The 16820-nt window shown below is 42.1% G+C and overlaps 1 protein-coding gene across 2 annotated transcripts in view; it reads right to left on the reverse strand.

Moving 5' to 3' along the window:
- Positions 1–1057: 1057 nt before the first annotated feature.
- The window catches only part of Fbxo47 (F-box protein 47), a 40208-nt gene continuing 24445 nt past the window's right edge, over positions 1058–16820 (reverse strand). The window contains exons 8-11 of one of the 2 annotated variants that reach the window (XM_059271662.1): positions 14898–15044; positions 13212–13354; positions 12564–12723; positions 1058–1668 (exon numbers count right to left, since the gene is read on the reverse strand). In XM_059271662.1, the coding sequence (XP_059127645.1) occupies positions 1652–1668; positions 12564–12723; positions 13212–13354; positions 14898–15044 (467 nt within the window). In that variant the 3' untranslated portion in view covers positions 1058–1651. Of the gene's footprint in view, positions 1669–7520; positions 11350–12563; positions 12724–13211; positions 13355–14897; positions 15045–16820 lie in introns of those variants that run through there. The other variant, XM_059271661.1, reaches the window with a different exon arrangement.

Below are 16820 nucleotides of genomic sequence, written 5' to 3' on the forward strand. Positions count from 1 at the left end.
GTATCTAAATACAGAGAGCGGTTCCACACAAAGGGGCGGGGCTGGCTTCCTGGGAAGAAATCGAACCTCTCCGGTTTTGCCTGGTCTAAAAGTAGCTGTTCCCTGGTTACCCACCGTGGGCTTTGTGATTGGCTGACTGTGATGATGGAGGTGGAGAGTAAGCTGCTGATGGAGTTGCAGCATCCTTTAGCCTCAGGTCCCCCGGAGGGGGAGGGAACAGGAAGCGGGAGGGAATAGGAGCCATTTCTCTGCACTGACCGACCTCCACGCTTGCAGCTCGCATTTCCCCGGAATCCAGGCGACTCCCCTGCTCAGTATTGCGCCATGCTGGATATTTTCATCCTCATGTTCTTTGCCATCATAGGCCTGGTGGTTCTGTCCTACATTATCTATCTGCTCTAGTGGCCTGGAGCTGCAGGGGCTGCGAGGGGGAAGGATGGAGCTGAAGCGCCGAGCATCCTGCTTGCTGACGCACCGGTGGATTTTTGCTTCGGGTCATTATTCGGGTATTGATTCAAAAACAAAATGAAAAGAGAGCTTGTTTTTGTATCTATTTCTCAGACACATTGACGTAGCATTTCTTGGATCAATCTGAAAAGAACAAGAAAGGCAAGGTTTCTTTGGGAACCAATTTAAAATGTGATTCCTTAAAAATAAACTTCACAATGCACTGGGCTTTAGGTAGGAGGGGAGAGAGGGATGTAGATGGTGGCGAGGGACTATCATATCCTAATTTCTTTTTCCAGGTAGATGCAAAACCAAGTTGTATGTTTTCTACTGGCGATGACTACAGTACATCCTTATGTATGGGGCAGGGTGGTTTCCAAAACTGCTAGCATAACTGCATTCATTAATTCACTACTGCTGGCACAACTGCATTCATTAACTCACTAGTAACTCATTCCCACTTGAGAAAAATAGCAAATGAAGTTTACTTGGGGTAAGGTCTGGGGGAGGTGCCCACTTTTCCCTGCTCTGGAACTTGGCATGGAAGAGTAGGGAGGCCTCTCAGATCTCTCCATAGTTCCTGACCAGTAGAGGTACCTGTCTGCAGTTCCCAGCTGAGCACTTTGTTTCTGGGTTTCCCACAGCTCCGGTATTGTCCCGTCCAGCAAGAGGGCTCTGCCCAAGAGCAGGAGTCCGGAGGCCCAACTGACTTCTTCCAATGTGTCCGGATGCGGCTAACCCTTGGCAAGCAGGGGCTCTGTGAGGCAGAGGCACTCCTGGGGACATCAGGAGTTCAAGGATGCCACTGGCAGCTGCTGCATGTGTTTAAGCTGTAGACAGGGTGTACTGAAAATGTGGAAGGTTGAAATGTAGAATCAGTAAAGTCACAGTGGAGAACTGCTCAAACGTTCACACGGGCAGCCTTTCCCTAGGTCTAAATGCAACTGCACACGATGCCAACATTTTCTTTCCTTTCTGTTTCACGAGCAGGCATACCCTTGTGAACTCAAGGGCAAATTCAGCTTGTCTTCTGTCTCTTCAATGTCTTTATAGACCGTACAGTCTGAGTTGTGCGGACTCCCTTGATCTGCAGCCTCCCCGCAAAAAACCCTCCATTTGCATTCTTAAAAATTTATCATTTCTTCCCTCCTTATCCCATTTGTCCCCAGCTTCTTATTTGATGAGAGATATGGTTGTGAAGTTCTTATTCTTTGTGCCTACCTATAAAGCATTGAAACAAAATGTCTATATTAATTTAGGAAAATAAAGTTTACCCCTAAGGCAGGGGGGGTTTTAAAACACTTTTTGATTGTTAAATGTTCCTTTTGTTTTAAAAAAACAAAACAAAACTGTTTTCATATTTCTTTGACCAGTTAGGGTTGGGGAACAAACAAACAAACATGTTTTAGGATACAGAGTAGATTTGGCCTGAATCTGGGGTGTCTATTATTCCCTTGGAGAGAGACACCATCATAACTGTTCTACACTGATTTTCTTTTCTAGCTTAAAAATAAACAAGGAAAAAGAAGGAATTAATAGTTTTTTGTAATGCTATTTTGTTCAATTGCTATATTTATTTATTTGGGTTCTTGAGACAGGGTTTCCTCTGTGTAGCTCTGGATGTCCTAGAACTGGCTCTGTAGACCAGGCTGGCCTCAGACTCACAGCTGGAGAGATGGCTCTTTGGTTAAGAGCACTGGATGCCCTTTCAGAGGAATGGGGTTCAATCCCCAGCAACCACATGGTAGCTCACAACCGTCTGTAACTCTAAGATCTGACACCCTCATATAGACATACATGCAGGCAAAACACCAATGTACGTAAAATTTAAAAATAGCCCGGCGGTGGTGGTGCACACCCTTAATCCTAGCACTTGGGAGGCAGAAGCAGGCAGATCTCTGTGAGTCTGAGGCCAGCCTGGGCTACAGAGTGAGTTCCAGGACAGCCAGAGCTGTTACACAGAGAAACCCTGTCTCAATATAAATAAATAAATTGAGGGAAGGAGAGAGAGAGATTGAAGTTTGTGCAATGTATGTCACAAATTTGCATCTTAAATGGCTTTCTGGACAAGCCTGCATGTGGTGGTGAACCTGTAGTCCCCGAGGTAAGAAAGGAGGACTACTTGGGCAGCTAAGGAAGAACTCATCTCTTCATATTCTTTATTTTTGCAGTGCTCAGGCTTGAACCCAGTGCCTCATCCATTCCAGTCAAGCACTCTACCACTCCACTAACTCAAGCCCAAGACCCTCACATCTTACAAATAATAATGGCAAAAATGCAGACAAGATATGCTGTTGTCTTGGTAACAGAATAAATGCCCTTCTGTACGACATTTAAACTTTAGGGCTTTAGTTTGTTCCTAGACTGGAAAAGATGTCCTATCCCTTCCCATGTTAAAATTTTAAGACTCACAATCAGAGGAGGTGCCGCATGGCTCTGGTCCCAGCACCCGGGAGGCAAAGGTGGGCAGACCTCTGAGTTGAAGCCAGCCTGGTCTACCGAGTGAGTTCCAGGACAGCCAAGGTTACACAGAGAAACCCTGTCTTAAATCCTAGCACTTGGGAAGCAGAGGCAGACGGATTTCTGTGAGTTCAAGGCTAGTCTGGTCTACAAAGCAAGTTCTAGGACAGCCAGGGCTGTTAAACAGAGAAACCCCGTCTTGAAAAACAAAAAAACAAACAAACAAAAAATCTAAAACTCTTGTCTAATCTTTGGAAATGATATCTCTAAGAGCAGAATCCCTAGACAATTTTAGTAATTTACTACAGTCTCTCATCCTTCCCCAAATGGCTTTGTTCCAGGCAGGGTCTTGCTATGGAGCCCAGGCTGGCCTCAAACTCAGTCCTTCTGCCTCAGCCTCCTGGGTGCTGAAATTAAAAGGTGTGTGCCCACCTTAACACAATACCTAATAATGAAAATTCAACTGCAAGATAAATTTGAGGAGAAAATATGTTTATTTACTGCAAATATTATTTGGGCTAATTTGCCTGTGGTGTTAGCACATTAACAAATAAAATGTTATGTGACAATGTGGACCTAAGTAATTCACTAATGTAAAAAGCATGGCCTCAAACACTGATATATTAGGAGTGATCTTCAGGGGCACATTACACTCTCAAGTATTTCTCTGACTTCAGCACAATCTGACCATTTCAAACTCCAATTCCTTCCTTCCTTCCTTCCTTCCTTCCTTCCTTCCTTCCTTCCTTCCTTCCTCCCTCCCTTCCTCCCTTCTCCTTCCTTCTCTGTTTTTTTTTCTTGAGATAGGGGTTTGTGTGTGTGTGGGGGGGTGTCTTCTCATGTAGCCCTGGCTGGTTTCACACTTGAAGTCCTAGCAGCCTCTGCTTCCCAAGAGCTGGGATTACAGGCCTGAACCACCATGCTTGGCCCAAACTACAATTTTCTACCAAGACAGCAGTTCTGTACCCTTAGCTAAGCAAGTATCAAGACTGAAAGGAATCCAAAGTACAGAGTTAATTATGGTGGCTCAATCTCTATGGTGTAGTCTCTAATCAGGCTCACTCTGAAGTTTTATGAAGCAAGTTCTTCAGTCTGTACCCATATAGAACTGGAACACCTTGTCAGTAATTCAGTGAGAGGGCAGAGGCTGATCTCAGTCGTACGTCAGGTCCGTAAGCCGCTAGACATGGGCACAACATAAAAACAGAAAGATTACCCTGTACTTTTTCTTTATTTTATCTTGTATGTATGTGTTGCACACCCGAGTTTATGTCTGTGCACCATGTTCCTGCAGGGGCCAGGGAGGTCAGAAGAGGGCATCAGATACCCTGGAATCGGAGTAGAGATGGCTGTAAGCCACCATGTAGGTGCTGGGAACTGACTGAATCTGGGTCCTCTGCAAGAGCAGTAGATGCCCTTAACCATGGGATCATCTCTCCAGCCCCAGACTAGCCTTTTTTTTTTTTTTTTTTCCTTTGAGACAGGGTTTCTTTGTGTAGTTTTGGTGCCTGTCCTGGATCTCACTCTGTAGACCAGGCTGGTTTCCAACTCACAGAGATGCGCCTGCCTCTGCCTTACGAGTGCTGGGATTAAAGGTGTGCACCCCCACTGCCCGGCCTTAGACTAGCCTTTTTAAACATGCTTTTTATAAAATACAACATCATAATTAAAAAAAAAAAAACCATTCTGTGTGTGTGTGTGTGTGTGTGTGTGTGTGTGTGTGTGTGTGTGTACATGGGTACCACAGCCTGTATGTGGGAGCCTGTTCTCTCCTTACACCTGTGGGTCCACAGGATCAAACAGGCCTTCAAGTATGGCAGACAGGCACCTTTACTGCTGCACTATCTCATCAGCTGGCTCCATAGTTTTAAGAAATAAGCTTTGGCCAGGCATGGTGAAATCCCAGTTCTTGGGAGTCAGAGGCAAGGGGGTCTCTGAGAGTTCAAGGCCAGGCTGGTCTACAAAGCAAGTTCCAGGACAGCCAACGTGCTGTTACACAGAGAAACTCTGTTTCAAAAACCAAAAACCAAAAAGAAAGAAAAGAAAGAAACTTTGGAGAATTGTTACTTTGTGCCTACACATCCATGCAGTAATACACTCAGAAATAACAGTAGCTTTCTGTTGTATTACTTGTCTCACTAAATAGCCAGGCTGGCTTCATCTTCCTGTTTCAACCTCTTCAGTGCTAGTATTGTTTTGTTTTGATAAACTTATTTACTTTTAAACTTTCTTTTATTATTATCTCATGTATATGGGTGTTTTGCCTGCATGTATATCTGTGTACCACACGGTGCCTGTTGCCCATGGAGCAGAGGCCAGAAGACAGTGTCAGATCTCCGGGAAATGTAATTACAGACAATTGTGAGCCAACAAGTGGGTATTAGGAATAGAACTCGGTCCTCTGTAAGAGCAGCCATTGCTTTTAATTGCTGAGCCATCTCTCCAGCTCTGATAAATTTATTTTGCCCAGCATAGTGGCATATACCTTTAATCCCAACACTTGGGAGGTAGAGACAAGTGCATGGTCTATGAGTTTGAGGCCAGCCTGGTCTACAGAGCAAGTTCCCAGGCCACATAGTGAGACCTTGTCTCAAAAACCAAACCAAAACATTTTCTTTATTTTTGTTTTTTTGAGACAGGGTCTCTGTGCAACCCTGGCTGTTCTGGAGCTCACCAGGCTGTCCTGGAACTCACAGATATCCGCCTGCCTCTACCTCATGAGTGCTGGGACTAAAGATATGTGCCACCACTGTCCAGATAACATTTTATTTTTTTAGACTGTATAGACTGTATCCAAGCTCTGTCCAGGTTGGTCTCAAGCTTCTGGGTTCAAGTGATCCTCTTGCCTCTCGAATAGTTAGAAAAAAATTATTTATTTATTTATTTATTTATTTATTTATTTATTTATAATTCCAGCTGGCCTGGAATCCATTACATACCTTAGGCTGGCCTTGAACTTGCAGCAATCCTCTTGCCTCAGTCTCCCAAGTACTGGGATTACAGGCATGAACTACTACTGTGTCTAGCTGGAGAATACTTTATTTCATATTTAAACTACATGTATATCGGCATTCTGAAGCACAATTAAAACACTGAATTTTGTAGTTGGTTTTTTCGAGACAGGGTTTCTCTGTGTAGCTTTGGAGCCTGTCCTGGAACTCACTCTGTAGACCAGGTTGGCCTTGAACTCAGAGATCTGCCTGCCTCTGCCTCCTGAGTGCCGGGATTAAAGGTGTGCACCACCACCACCTGGCTTAATATTTTTTTTTTTTTTTGGTTTTTCGAGACAGGGTTTCTCTGTGTAGCTTTGCGCCTTTCCTGGGACTCACTTGGTAGCCCAGGCTGGCCTCGAACTCACAGAGATCCGCCTGGCTCTGCCTCCCGAGTGCTGGGATTAAAGGTGTGCACCACCACCACCACCACCACCACCACCACCACCACCACCACCGCCCGGCTAATATTTTTTTTTTTAAAAAACATGGTTTTACTGTGTAGCCTTGGCTAGCCTGGAACTTGTAGACCAGGCTAGCCTCAAACTCATAGAGATCCACCTGCTTCTGCTTCCCAAGTACTGGAGTTAAAGGCTTGCACCACCATGCCCAGCTAAAAACACATGAGGATCACTTAGCTATCTTGGGCAATATCCTGGGTTGCGTCTGCCCCCTTCCCAACTGAAGGGAAGGAGAAACGGAAGAGACAGACAGACACTGAAATCTTGTAGTTTCAGGAAGTTGCTAGTAACACACAATATTTAATTGTTTATTTAGGGATTTGGAACTGGTGTTAAACTAATAATCAAAACATCTTTATTTTAGTAGCAATTGGAATAATGCTTGGAGAGGTCTCTGAATTAAAGAGAACAGTGTACAATGTTGTTCTACTTACAGATTACTACTCAATTTGAGTAGTTGCTAGTAAATGAAGTTAATCTTTGGATGCTACACTATTAAGGATAAGATAGATAAATCAGAAATGTCTGTAACACAGTTTTTAGACAATTCCCTGGGGCCTGTGCTGTATCTTAGTAGTAGAGTGTATCTCTGGCATGCCTCAGGCCTGGAGCTTCATCCTCAGCATGGAACAAACAGAGGTGCAGGCCTGGGCTGCGGTTACTGGTGAAGTGCTTGCCTAGCATGTGCAAGGTGCTGCCTTCAGTCCCCATCCCCGTGTTTGGAAACTGAGTGCTTACTTTTGTGTTGCTTTGAGACAAAGTCTTGCTGTGTATGCAGTTCTGACTGGCTTGGAACTTGATATGTATAACAGGCTCACTTCAAATTAGCAGCAATTTTTCTGCCCTTGCCCCTACTCCCAAGTGTTGGGATTATAGGCATGCAACCAGCTCTAACAATTCTGTTTTTAAAATCACTGTAGAGCTTAATTGATAGCTTATCCAGGCATGGTGGCACAAATCTTCAGTTTCGGTATTCAGGAGGCAGAGGTGGATCTCTGTGAGTTTGAGGCCAGCCTAGTCTACATAGTTCCCAGCCAGCCAGAGCTACATAGTTAGACCCTGTGTAAAAAAGGAGAAAAAAAAATTAACAGTTTAAAGAAAGAGAAGTACATTCAAGAAAGTTAATGGCTGAAATAATAACAAACTCTAAACATATTCGAAATATTCCCACTTTAAACTTAATTTTATTAAGATGAATAAGAAATTAAATAAAGTTTAACAAATACAATATTAGGTATCAAAAATGTTTAGCACAACACAATGCTTTTGAGATAACAGTGCACACTGCTAGTGGAGTGCTAATAAGGTTTCCAGTAAGCACAGAGGCTGTCAAAGGCATATACAAATCTGCAATCATGTGATTGAGTACTACTTACATAAGGATGCTGACCTTGACAATAATCCCACAAAGAGGATAGTGTTTATTTCTTAGATATAAAATGGTTCTGCCATTACACCTCCTGGGCACCTCATGCTGGCTCTGCTCTCCAAAGGTGAGCAGTTACCCTACAATAAAGTCCTGCAAGTGCAAACAGAGTAGCCTAGGAGAAGGAACTTACAAGCAGTTGCTGATGAGCAATGCTGAACTTTGCCTCTGGAACTCATGAACTGCTACTTACTGACTGAGGAGACAGAAGGCATTATCTACAACAGTGTGAGAGAAATCTATGGCTTCACATGGTTAAGATAGTCATTATAAGATAGAAACTTCAGTTTCTAAAGTAAGTAGTAACATGTTATGCTATGTGTACAGAAACAACAACACAAGCAATGTAGTGATGGAGAAGGAAAGCCTACCCTATAAACCGAAGCCAAAGGAGGCCAAGGGAAAAGACATCCTGGGGTTCTGGATCTCCAGTGATCATGGAGACTGATCTGGTTTGGACAGACAGGAGAAATTGTCTGGCTGGTGGAAAATTCGCAGTTTTTGTGACTGTTCTAGTTAGTTCTAGGCTAGTCAGTTCTAGTGTTTCAGTCTACTCATTTTCAAATGGTCCATTTTTTGTGGTTAATCAGACTGCCTGTTACTTAAACCATCGAATAAATGCTTCCTTCAAGTTAATGTCCCTCTTTAAAACTCAAAATCACTTTATTTTTTATGACAAATGTACTCAGCAAAATCAACTGGATCACTGAATTATAGCAACCACAGATTTGTTTCCAAATTTATTTTATCTATTAACATTTAAATGGAAAACTTGTCAATTTACTATTTAAAGATAGAAAAAAAGAAGCCAGGCAGTGGCGGCACTCGACTTTAATCCCAGCACTCAGGCAGGTGGATCTCTGTGAGTTCGAGGCGAGCCTGATCTACAGACAGAGTTTCAGAACAGATAGGGCTACCTAGAGAAACCCTGTCTTGAGAAACCCTGTCTTGAAAAATAAATAACAAAACAAAACAAAACAAACAAACAGGGAAGGAAGGAAGGAAGGAAGGAAGGAAGGAAGGAAGGAAGGAAGGAAGGAAGGAAAAAAGGATATATACTGCAGTCTTAGGCTAAATTTTTTTCTGATCCAAATTCTGGACAAGAGAGGATAATAATCAAGATTAACAAAATTATGTGAATTTGAAAGAATTTATAGCAGTGAGTTATGCCAACAAAGGTGCAAAGAGTCACAGATTCCAATAAAAGAAACTTTAAATTATCCAGGATTACAGTTCAGTAGTAGAATGCTTATCTAGTGTGAGTTAGCTTATCTAGCTCTAAGTTAAATTTCCAGTACAGAAAATAAATTGTTTTCATTAAAACATGCTTCTTTGATAAAATTTCTAAAAATAACTTTTGTGGAGACTTATGTAATTCAAGGAATTAAAACAAACTTCATAATGACACATTTCTCTAAGAAAATAAAATTATCTTTTAGAAAAAAATTTATATTTACTCTATTTGTGTGGGTGTTTTGTCTGGATGGATGGATGGATAGATAGATGGATAAATGGATGGATGGATATTCACCATATGTATGCCTGCATAGGCCAGAAGAAGGCATGAGATTCCCCTGGAACTGGAGTTACAGATTGTTTTAAGTTGCTATGTGGGTGCTGGGGACTGAACCCAAGTTCTCTGTAAGAGCAGACAGTAGTACTCTTAGCCCTATAAAATGAAGTTATCTATTTATCAAAATCTTCAGAGCTGGATGTGGTAGCTAATGTCAACTTGAAATCACTAGTGTTTTGAGAGGTAAAAATAGTAATTTTTCCAAAGTGGCTATGGGAAATCAGAGACATAGGAAAAAAAATCAATGCTCTGAGGTGTTACTTTGCATTCTGGTACTTGCTGTTACCATAGGCTGCCCAGGCTAATTGAAGATCATTTCTTCAATTGAGCTGAAGAAAATGAATAAGGTTTATAAAAGCCAAGGCCAGCCTGGTCTCCAAAGCGAGTTCCAGGAAAGGCGCAAAGCTACACAGAGAAACCCTGTCTCGAAAAAAACAAAATAAAACAAAACAAAAAGAATGTTTTCCCCCCTAAATCTTCAAATAAACTCCGGAGGGGGAAAAAAAATCTTCCCACTAGTAGAATTATAATTGGACAACAAAAAGGCAATTAATTTTGATCCTTCCACATTGAAGGTGTTATCACAATTCTTATTTCTCCACAATTTTCACTACTCCTCAGTCCTATCCAATGTTCAGAGCCCTTTTGCTAAAAATCTATGGATTTTCTTTACACCCTGCCACCGAAGATAATTTCCTTATCTCCCAGTGTTCTGAGGAAAAGAGGACAGCCCCTGAAAAGTCCAGTGGGAAGGTGATAGTGGGCTAGGGATCCAGCTCAGTGGTAAAGTGCATGCTTAGCATGTACAAAGCCCTGTATTTGCCTGGAGGGAAGGCTTCAAGAAGAGAAAGCCAGGGCTCCAGAGGCCCCTTGCATTATACTACCTTCATAGGAAGTAGAGGTGAAGGTGGGTGGTAGGTCTACTAAATGGGCCTAGAGTTCTTTGGGATCCACAAACACTTTCTCTCCCCCTGCCCCATCTTCTCTCTTTGGCTACTCTAACCATGTGTGCTTTCAGTTCCCATCATCAAACCCGACTTTCTGGGGCAAGGGAATGTCTTACCAAGAAGGGGGAGTCACTTGTGAAGATTGTTTTGGCAGCAGAAGAGCTATTTACTTTCATTATGTTTTTCTCCTGCTTGCAATTCTCTGCTCTAATCCCCAGGGAAGTTACAAGATGATTCCATTATCTGAAGACTATATAGCTCACATACACACACCTTCCTCTCTTTGTAGACCTTTTGTGTGATTGTCTTGCAGGAAATATATGTATATGTGTCTCTATGTATAAAAAGATACATATATATGTATCCACACATACTTATTTTGGAATTTTTTTCTGTTAATTCATACAAAATATAAATGAAATATAAAATTTATTTTGTAACCATATGCTAAGAAGGTGGTAAGGAATGTGACTTACATAATGCACATTCTAAAACACAGTATTACAAATCCTCACAAAACATTTGGGCCATATTTGCCCAGCCGATGCAAAGTGAACAGATAGCACGAGTTAATGAATGTGAATCTGTTCTTAATAAAGCCGAGTTAGCTTTTGCTTCAAAGAGCCACACAAACAGGTTGAGCTGGCTGCAGATTCTTGGACAGTTAACATTCTGCTTTGGTTTGATGTTGAGTTTACCAAGATCTGGAGAGGCAGAGCTTGTTTTCCAGAAAAGTAACAACACATTCTTGGATTTGCCTGTTATTTTACATTAATCAGAATGAAACAGTTACAGCTAAAATCCTGTGCAGCTGGAGTTTCTGGTAATTAGATTATCAAAAGTCCAACAGGTGCTACCCTTGGATGTGAAAAAGTGCCACTCTCCTAAGCACTAGTCTGGAGACACAATCTTTAAGTGACAAGCTTCTTGACTTAGGAAGAGGAGGCATTCATGGTCAAATACAGCACCTCCTTATGGAAGTTCGCCTGAGCATGCAGAAGATGGAACAAATTCAGGAAGCCTCTGTCATCGTCATCACGCTCTCCTGTGACACATACACAGGAACAGATAGCAGGGAGAGGGAAAAGTTAAACATTTTAACACATGGCTTAGGAATGTAAGATGTTCTATGTGTTTATAATAATATTTAAAGAGAAGAATTTTTGTTGATGATCTTTACTAAGCCAGGCATTAACCACTAAAGCCACGAAATTGGACACTAGATAGAAAACAGGAAAGGACACTGGTCTAAGCTTTAGTATCTTTTAATTTATGACCTTGGGCAAGTCAGGTTATTTCTATGTTTTCTTTTTCTCATCTATAAAACAGGGCTAATTAGGAGCTGGAGAGATGGCTTATTGGTTAAGAGCACCAGCCAATTCCTTTTTGCAGAGGACCCTGGTTCGATTCTAAGCACCCACGTGGTGGCTCACAATCATCTGTAACTCCAGTTCTAAGGAATCTAACATCCTCTTCTGACCTCTGCAGGTATCAGGCATGCACATAGTGCACAGACATACATGCAGGCAAAATAAAATAATAGCAAAAGCCAGGTGGCAGTGGTGTACACCTTTAATCCCAGCAGTTGGGAGGCAGAGGCAGGTGGATCTCTGTGAGTTCCAAACAAAGCTTTTTTAAAAAACAGCAGGGTTGGGGCTGGAGAGATGGCTCAGTGGTAAAGAGCACTGACTGCTCTACCAGAGGACCTGGGTTCAATTCCCAGCACCCACATGGCAGCTGTCTGTAACTCCAGTTCCAGGGAATCTGAGACCCTCATATAGACATACATGCAAGCAAAACACCAGTGCACTGAAATAAAAAAATGAGTAAAAAATAAATAAAATAAAAAAAAAACCCAGCAGGGTTAATTATCATGTTGGCCACCTAGTAAACTAAATTAGTATCTGTTAAAACCTACATAAGGCCCTGTGTGGTAACGTATGCCTTTAGTCTCAGCATTTGGAAGGCAGAGGTAGTTGGCTCTCTGTGAGTTCAAGGCTAGCCTGGTCTACATAGAGAGTTCCAGGCCAGTTAGGTTTACATAGAGAGAGAGAGACTCTGTCTCAAAAAACCACAATCAAACTCCCAGCTCCCAGAGTTTTACTATGTAGCCCAGGCTGGCTGAAACTTCAGCTCACCTGCTCAGGCTTGAGTACTGGGACTATAGGTGTGCACCACCAAGCCCAGTTAGCTGCATCTGAGGCTGAGACCTGAAGGCACTATCACTCACTCCTATGAACTGTCTACACTCTTACTTACCAGACATAATAGGCTGCAGCATTTCCATGGTGACACAGGCAAAAGCATTTGCCACGCTCTGCAGGAAGCTCTTTCTCTCTGCTGCAGTGCTGAAGACTTTGCAGACTTTTTGCATCATTCTAACTGTCCAGTCCATGCAATATAGCTCTTTCTCACACACCTGATTCAGATGCACAAAGCACTATTATCAGTCTTCATGTGAAGAAAGCTGTAAAGCTTAAAGTGGTAGTGACAATGACAGCTTATGATTTAGCACAGTTTATTACATAGGGCAGGCTCATGATGTAGCATAGTTTATTACATAGGGCAGGCTTATGATATAGCATAGTTTATTACATAGGGCAGGCTTATGATGTAGCATATTTTATTACATAGGGTAGGCTCATGATGTAGCATAGTTTATTGCATAGGATACCCACTGAGTCTGCAAATGGGAAATGCTTAGTAAGTGAATAAAATGGAGTGTGATGGCACATGCCTGTAATCCCAGCACTCAAATTCAAGGTCACCTTTGCCTACATAGAGAGTTTGGGGCCAGCCTGGGCTATATAAACAAACCTGGGGCTTTGTAAGCACCAGGGAAGCAGCTCTATTGCTGGGTCAAGTGAATGCTAAATAACTTGCTAGAGAAAAATTTAGTTTACTTACCAAAGCCAAAAAGACTATGAGCCTCGCAAGCTCAATGGCCCGTCCGTTCACAGCTTTACTGGCCATGAAAGTGAAGCAGATGTTGTTCCCACTCAGGATTAGGAGGCGTGCATTATTCTCCAGAAGCCACTCCCGGGGAACCACTTTTATTAAAGGAAGAACAGTATTTAATGAGAAATTACACAATTGCTGTAGTAAACATCCAGTAAAGTAAATATTATATTACTTTACTGGAAATGTAATTAGTGCCAAGGGAAATACTCAGAAACAATGTTTTAGGTTTGTTCTTTCTTTTCTTTTTGAGACAGGGTTTTTCTGTGTATTCCTGGCTGTCTAGGAACTCACTCTATAGACTAGGCTGTCCTCAGAGACCAATCAGAGACAGGGACCACCCCATGTCATGGTGCTTTACCACTGTGCTGATAGTTTAGTCAAAGTAGTTCTACACATACATCAGCAGGCAAAGTGACATCATAAGTAAGGATAAAGGCCTTGTAAACGTCAGAAGAGTATGTATGTGTGAGAACTTGTAAAATGAGAGTAAGCAAACTCATTAAACTATGAAGTGACCTAATAATATTATGTAAAACTGGGAATTGAATCCCTCCTGGGGAACTGCTGGCTACTGATGGATGCTATGAGCTGGAGCCACTGTACTCAATTGTGTACCCACGGTGAGTCTACCAGGTTGCCAGGGACAGTTCTACACCCGTGGTCGCGTGGACAGCTGTAGTCGGATGTTTCCTGTCCCGACCACCTGGTCCCAAATAAACACACAAAGACTTATTTAGCTACAAATTCTCAGCCAATAGCTCAGGCTTATTACTAACTAGCTCTTATAACTTAACCCATTTCTATTAATCCATGTACTGCCCTGGGCTCGTGGCCTTTACCTCTATCCCATTTTGGGTGTCCAACTTGCTCTCCATCTGGCTGGTGACTCCTGACTCCACCCTTCTCTTTCCTATCATCCTAAGTTTGGTCGCCCCGCCTATACTTCCTGCCTGGCTACTGGCCAATCAGTGTTTTATTAAACCAGTTCAGTGACAAATCTTTACAGTGTACAAGAGGATTATTCCACAGCAAACATCCTGGTTAAACTTCAGTGAGTCACAAAACAAAATGAAAAGACATGACAGAGAGAAAGTCTTATAGAGAGGAGGAGGGGAGTTTATAGGAGTGGGAGGGAGCTAAGAGAGGGTAAAAAGCAAGAGTAATCAGAATGCATTATATAAATGCATGAAATTGTCAAAGAACAAATTTAACTTAAAACATTGGAAATTGAGATAAACACATTCTTTTTTTTCCGGTTTTTCGAGACAGGGTTTCTCTGTGTAGCTTTGTGCCTTTCCTGGAACTCACTTGGTAGCCCAGGCTGGCCTCGAACTCACAGAGATCCGCCTGGCTCTGCCTCCCGAGTGCTGGGATTAAAGGCGTGCGCCACCACCGCCTGGCTGATAAACACATTCTTACACCACATGTATTTACATACTCCACATACATACGAGCACATACACAAAGCTAAACATGTTTTGGAGCAGTAACAAGACATACTTAAAACTACATATTGAGCAATTAGTGATTTCTAATACACTCTTTGTTACTTAGAGAATTGTCTGTATAACTTTATAGCTGTATTCTAACACTAAATTTCTATTACTCTATATTAGTAAATACACACTTTACCTGATAGCTCATCTACAAGACTGATAACATCATCTGCCGTCCACTCCTTGGTACTTGTGTCATAGAGTAACTTAATGGCATTAGCCAAACCTTTCAAACTGGATTCGTCTGTGGGTCCTTCTACCATTTCCTGCCAAATCACCTGCCCTGGATTGAAACAAAAAGTAGGCTATGACAGAACAGATTGTTTGTGATAAAGACTTCAGGATTTGTTTAGAATGGAAAGGATTATACAATCCCATTACTTATATAAGCTACAGTCATCATTAAAATGTCAATTCTGATATCATTATAAATTTGAGTTTCTCATTAACTGTGATGAAACACAGCAATAATATCTAAACCAAGTAACTAAAGTAGTTTGAACATGAAGAATATTGCTTTTGTGACTCTCCCCTGAGATGCTTGTACCCATGCTTTGGTAGGTCTTCCTTTCAACAATTCTTCTTTGAGAAGCCCACACCCATAAATTGCTGTGTTACTTTCTCCTAAGAAAGAGTTCTCTTAAGTCTCTGCTTAAGCCTATATTAACATATTTTTTAAGTTAATTTTTTTGTTACTAGGTATTACAATGTGGTGGTACTGTACTCCCCAAAATATTGTGTACCTTAATAAACTTATCTAGGGTCAGAGAACAGAAAAGCCACTAGATACTTAAGATAGGCAGTGATAGCACACGCCTTTAATCCTAGCATTCCCAGAGGCAGAAATCCATGTGTTCAAGGATACACCCAAGCATGGTGACTCACGCCTTTAATCTCAAAAACTGAGCCTTTAATCCCAGGGAGTGATGGTCGAAAGCAGAAAGATATATAAGGCGTGAGGACCAGAAACTAGAAGCATTTGGCTGGTTAAGCATTCAGGCTTTCGAGCAGCAGTTCAGCTGAGAGCCATTCGGATATGAGGACACAGAGGCTTCCAGTCTGAGGAAACAAGATCAGCTGAGAAGTTGACCAGGTGAAGTTAGCTGTGGCTTGTTCTGTCTCTCTGACCATCCAGCATTTCACCCCAATAACTGGCCCCGGGTTTGATTTTATTAATAAGACTCTCTAAGATTCATGCTACATATATTATAGCGTTTTTGTTTGTTTGTTTTTTGTTTTGTTTTGTTTTCGAGACAGGGTTTATCTGTGTAGCTTTGCACCTGTCCTGGAACTCACTCTGTAGCCCAGGCTGGCCTTGAACTCACAGAGATCCACCTGGCTCTGCCTCCTGAGTGCTGGGATTAAAGGTATGTGCCACCACCGCTTGGCGCAGGTTGTTGTTTTTTTAGGTTTTGTTTTATATTATTTTATGAGTATGAGTGTTTGCTTGCATACATGTCTATGCCACATGTGCATGCCTGGTGCCAGCAAAAGTCAGAAGAGAGCGTTGGATCACCTGGGATGGGAGTTACAGATGATTGTTAGTTACCATGTGGGTGCTGGGAACCAAACCTAGGCCTTCTGGAAGAGCAGTCAGTGTTCTTAACCACTGAGCCGTCTCTCCAGCCCTTTATATTAACATATCTTTAATAAGTCCCAACTCTCTTCATAAAAAGAACAGTGCTTCTATCTATTTACTATCTGTATTATCCTTTTCCTGCGTGAATGTGCATGCATGTGGAAGCCAGGGTGTCATTCCTCAGGCATCATTTACTTTTTTATTTTTTTATTATGATTTATTTTTGAGACAGAGTCTTTCACTGGGACCTAGGGCTCACTTATCAGACTAAGATGGCTGGCAGCCTGAGGGAAATGCCCATTGCTACATCCTCAGTGTTGGGATTACAAGTACAAAGCCACTACACCCAGCTTTTTACCTGGGTGTTGGGGGTCAAAGTCAGCTCTCCATGTTTGCACAGCGAGCACATTACCCACTGAACTCTCCCCCAGAGATGACACTACTCTGTAATACAGATTGGAATGTCAACTGCTATAATTT

This window comes from Peromyscus eremicus, chromosome 8a, assembly GCF_949786415.1.
Source record: "Peromyscus eremicus chromosome 8a, PerEre_H2_v1, whole genome shotgun sequence".
NCBI lineage: Eukaryota > Metazoa > Chordata > Mammalia > Rodentia > Cricetidae > Peromyscus > Peromyscus eremicus.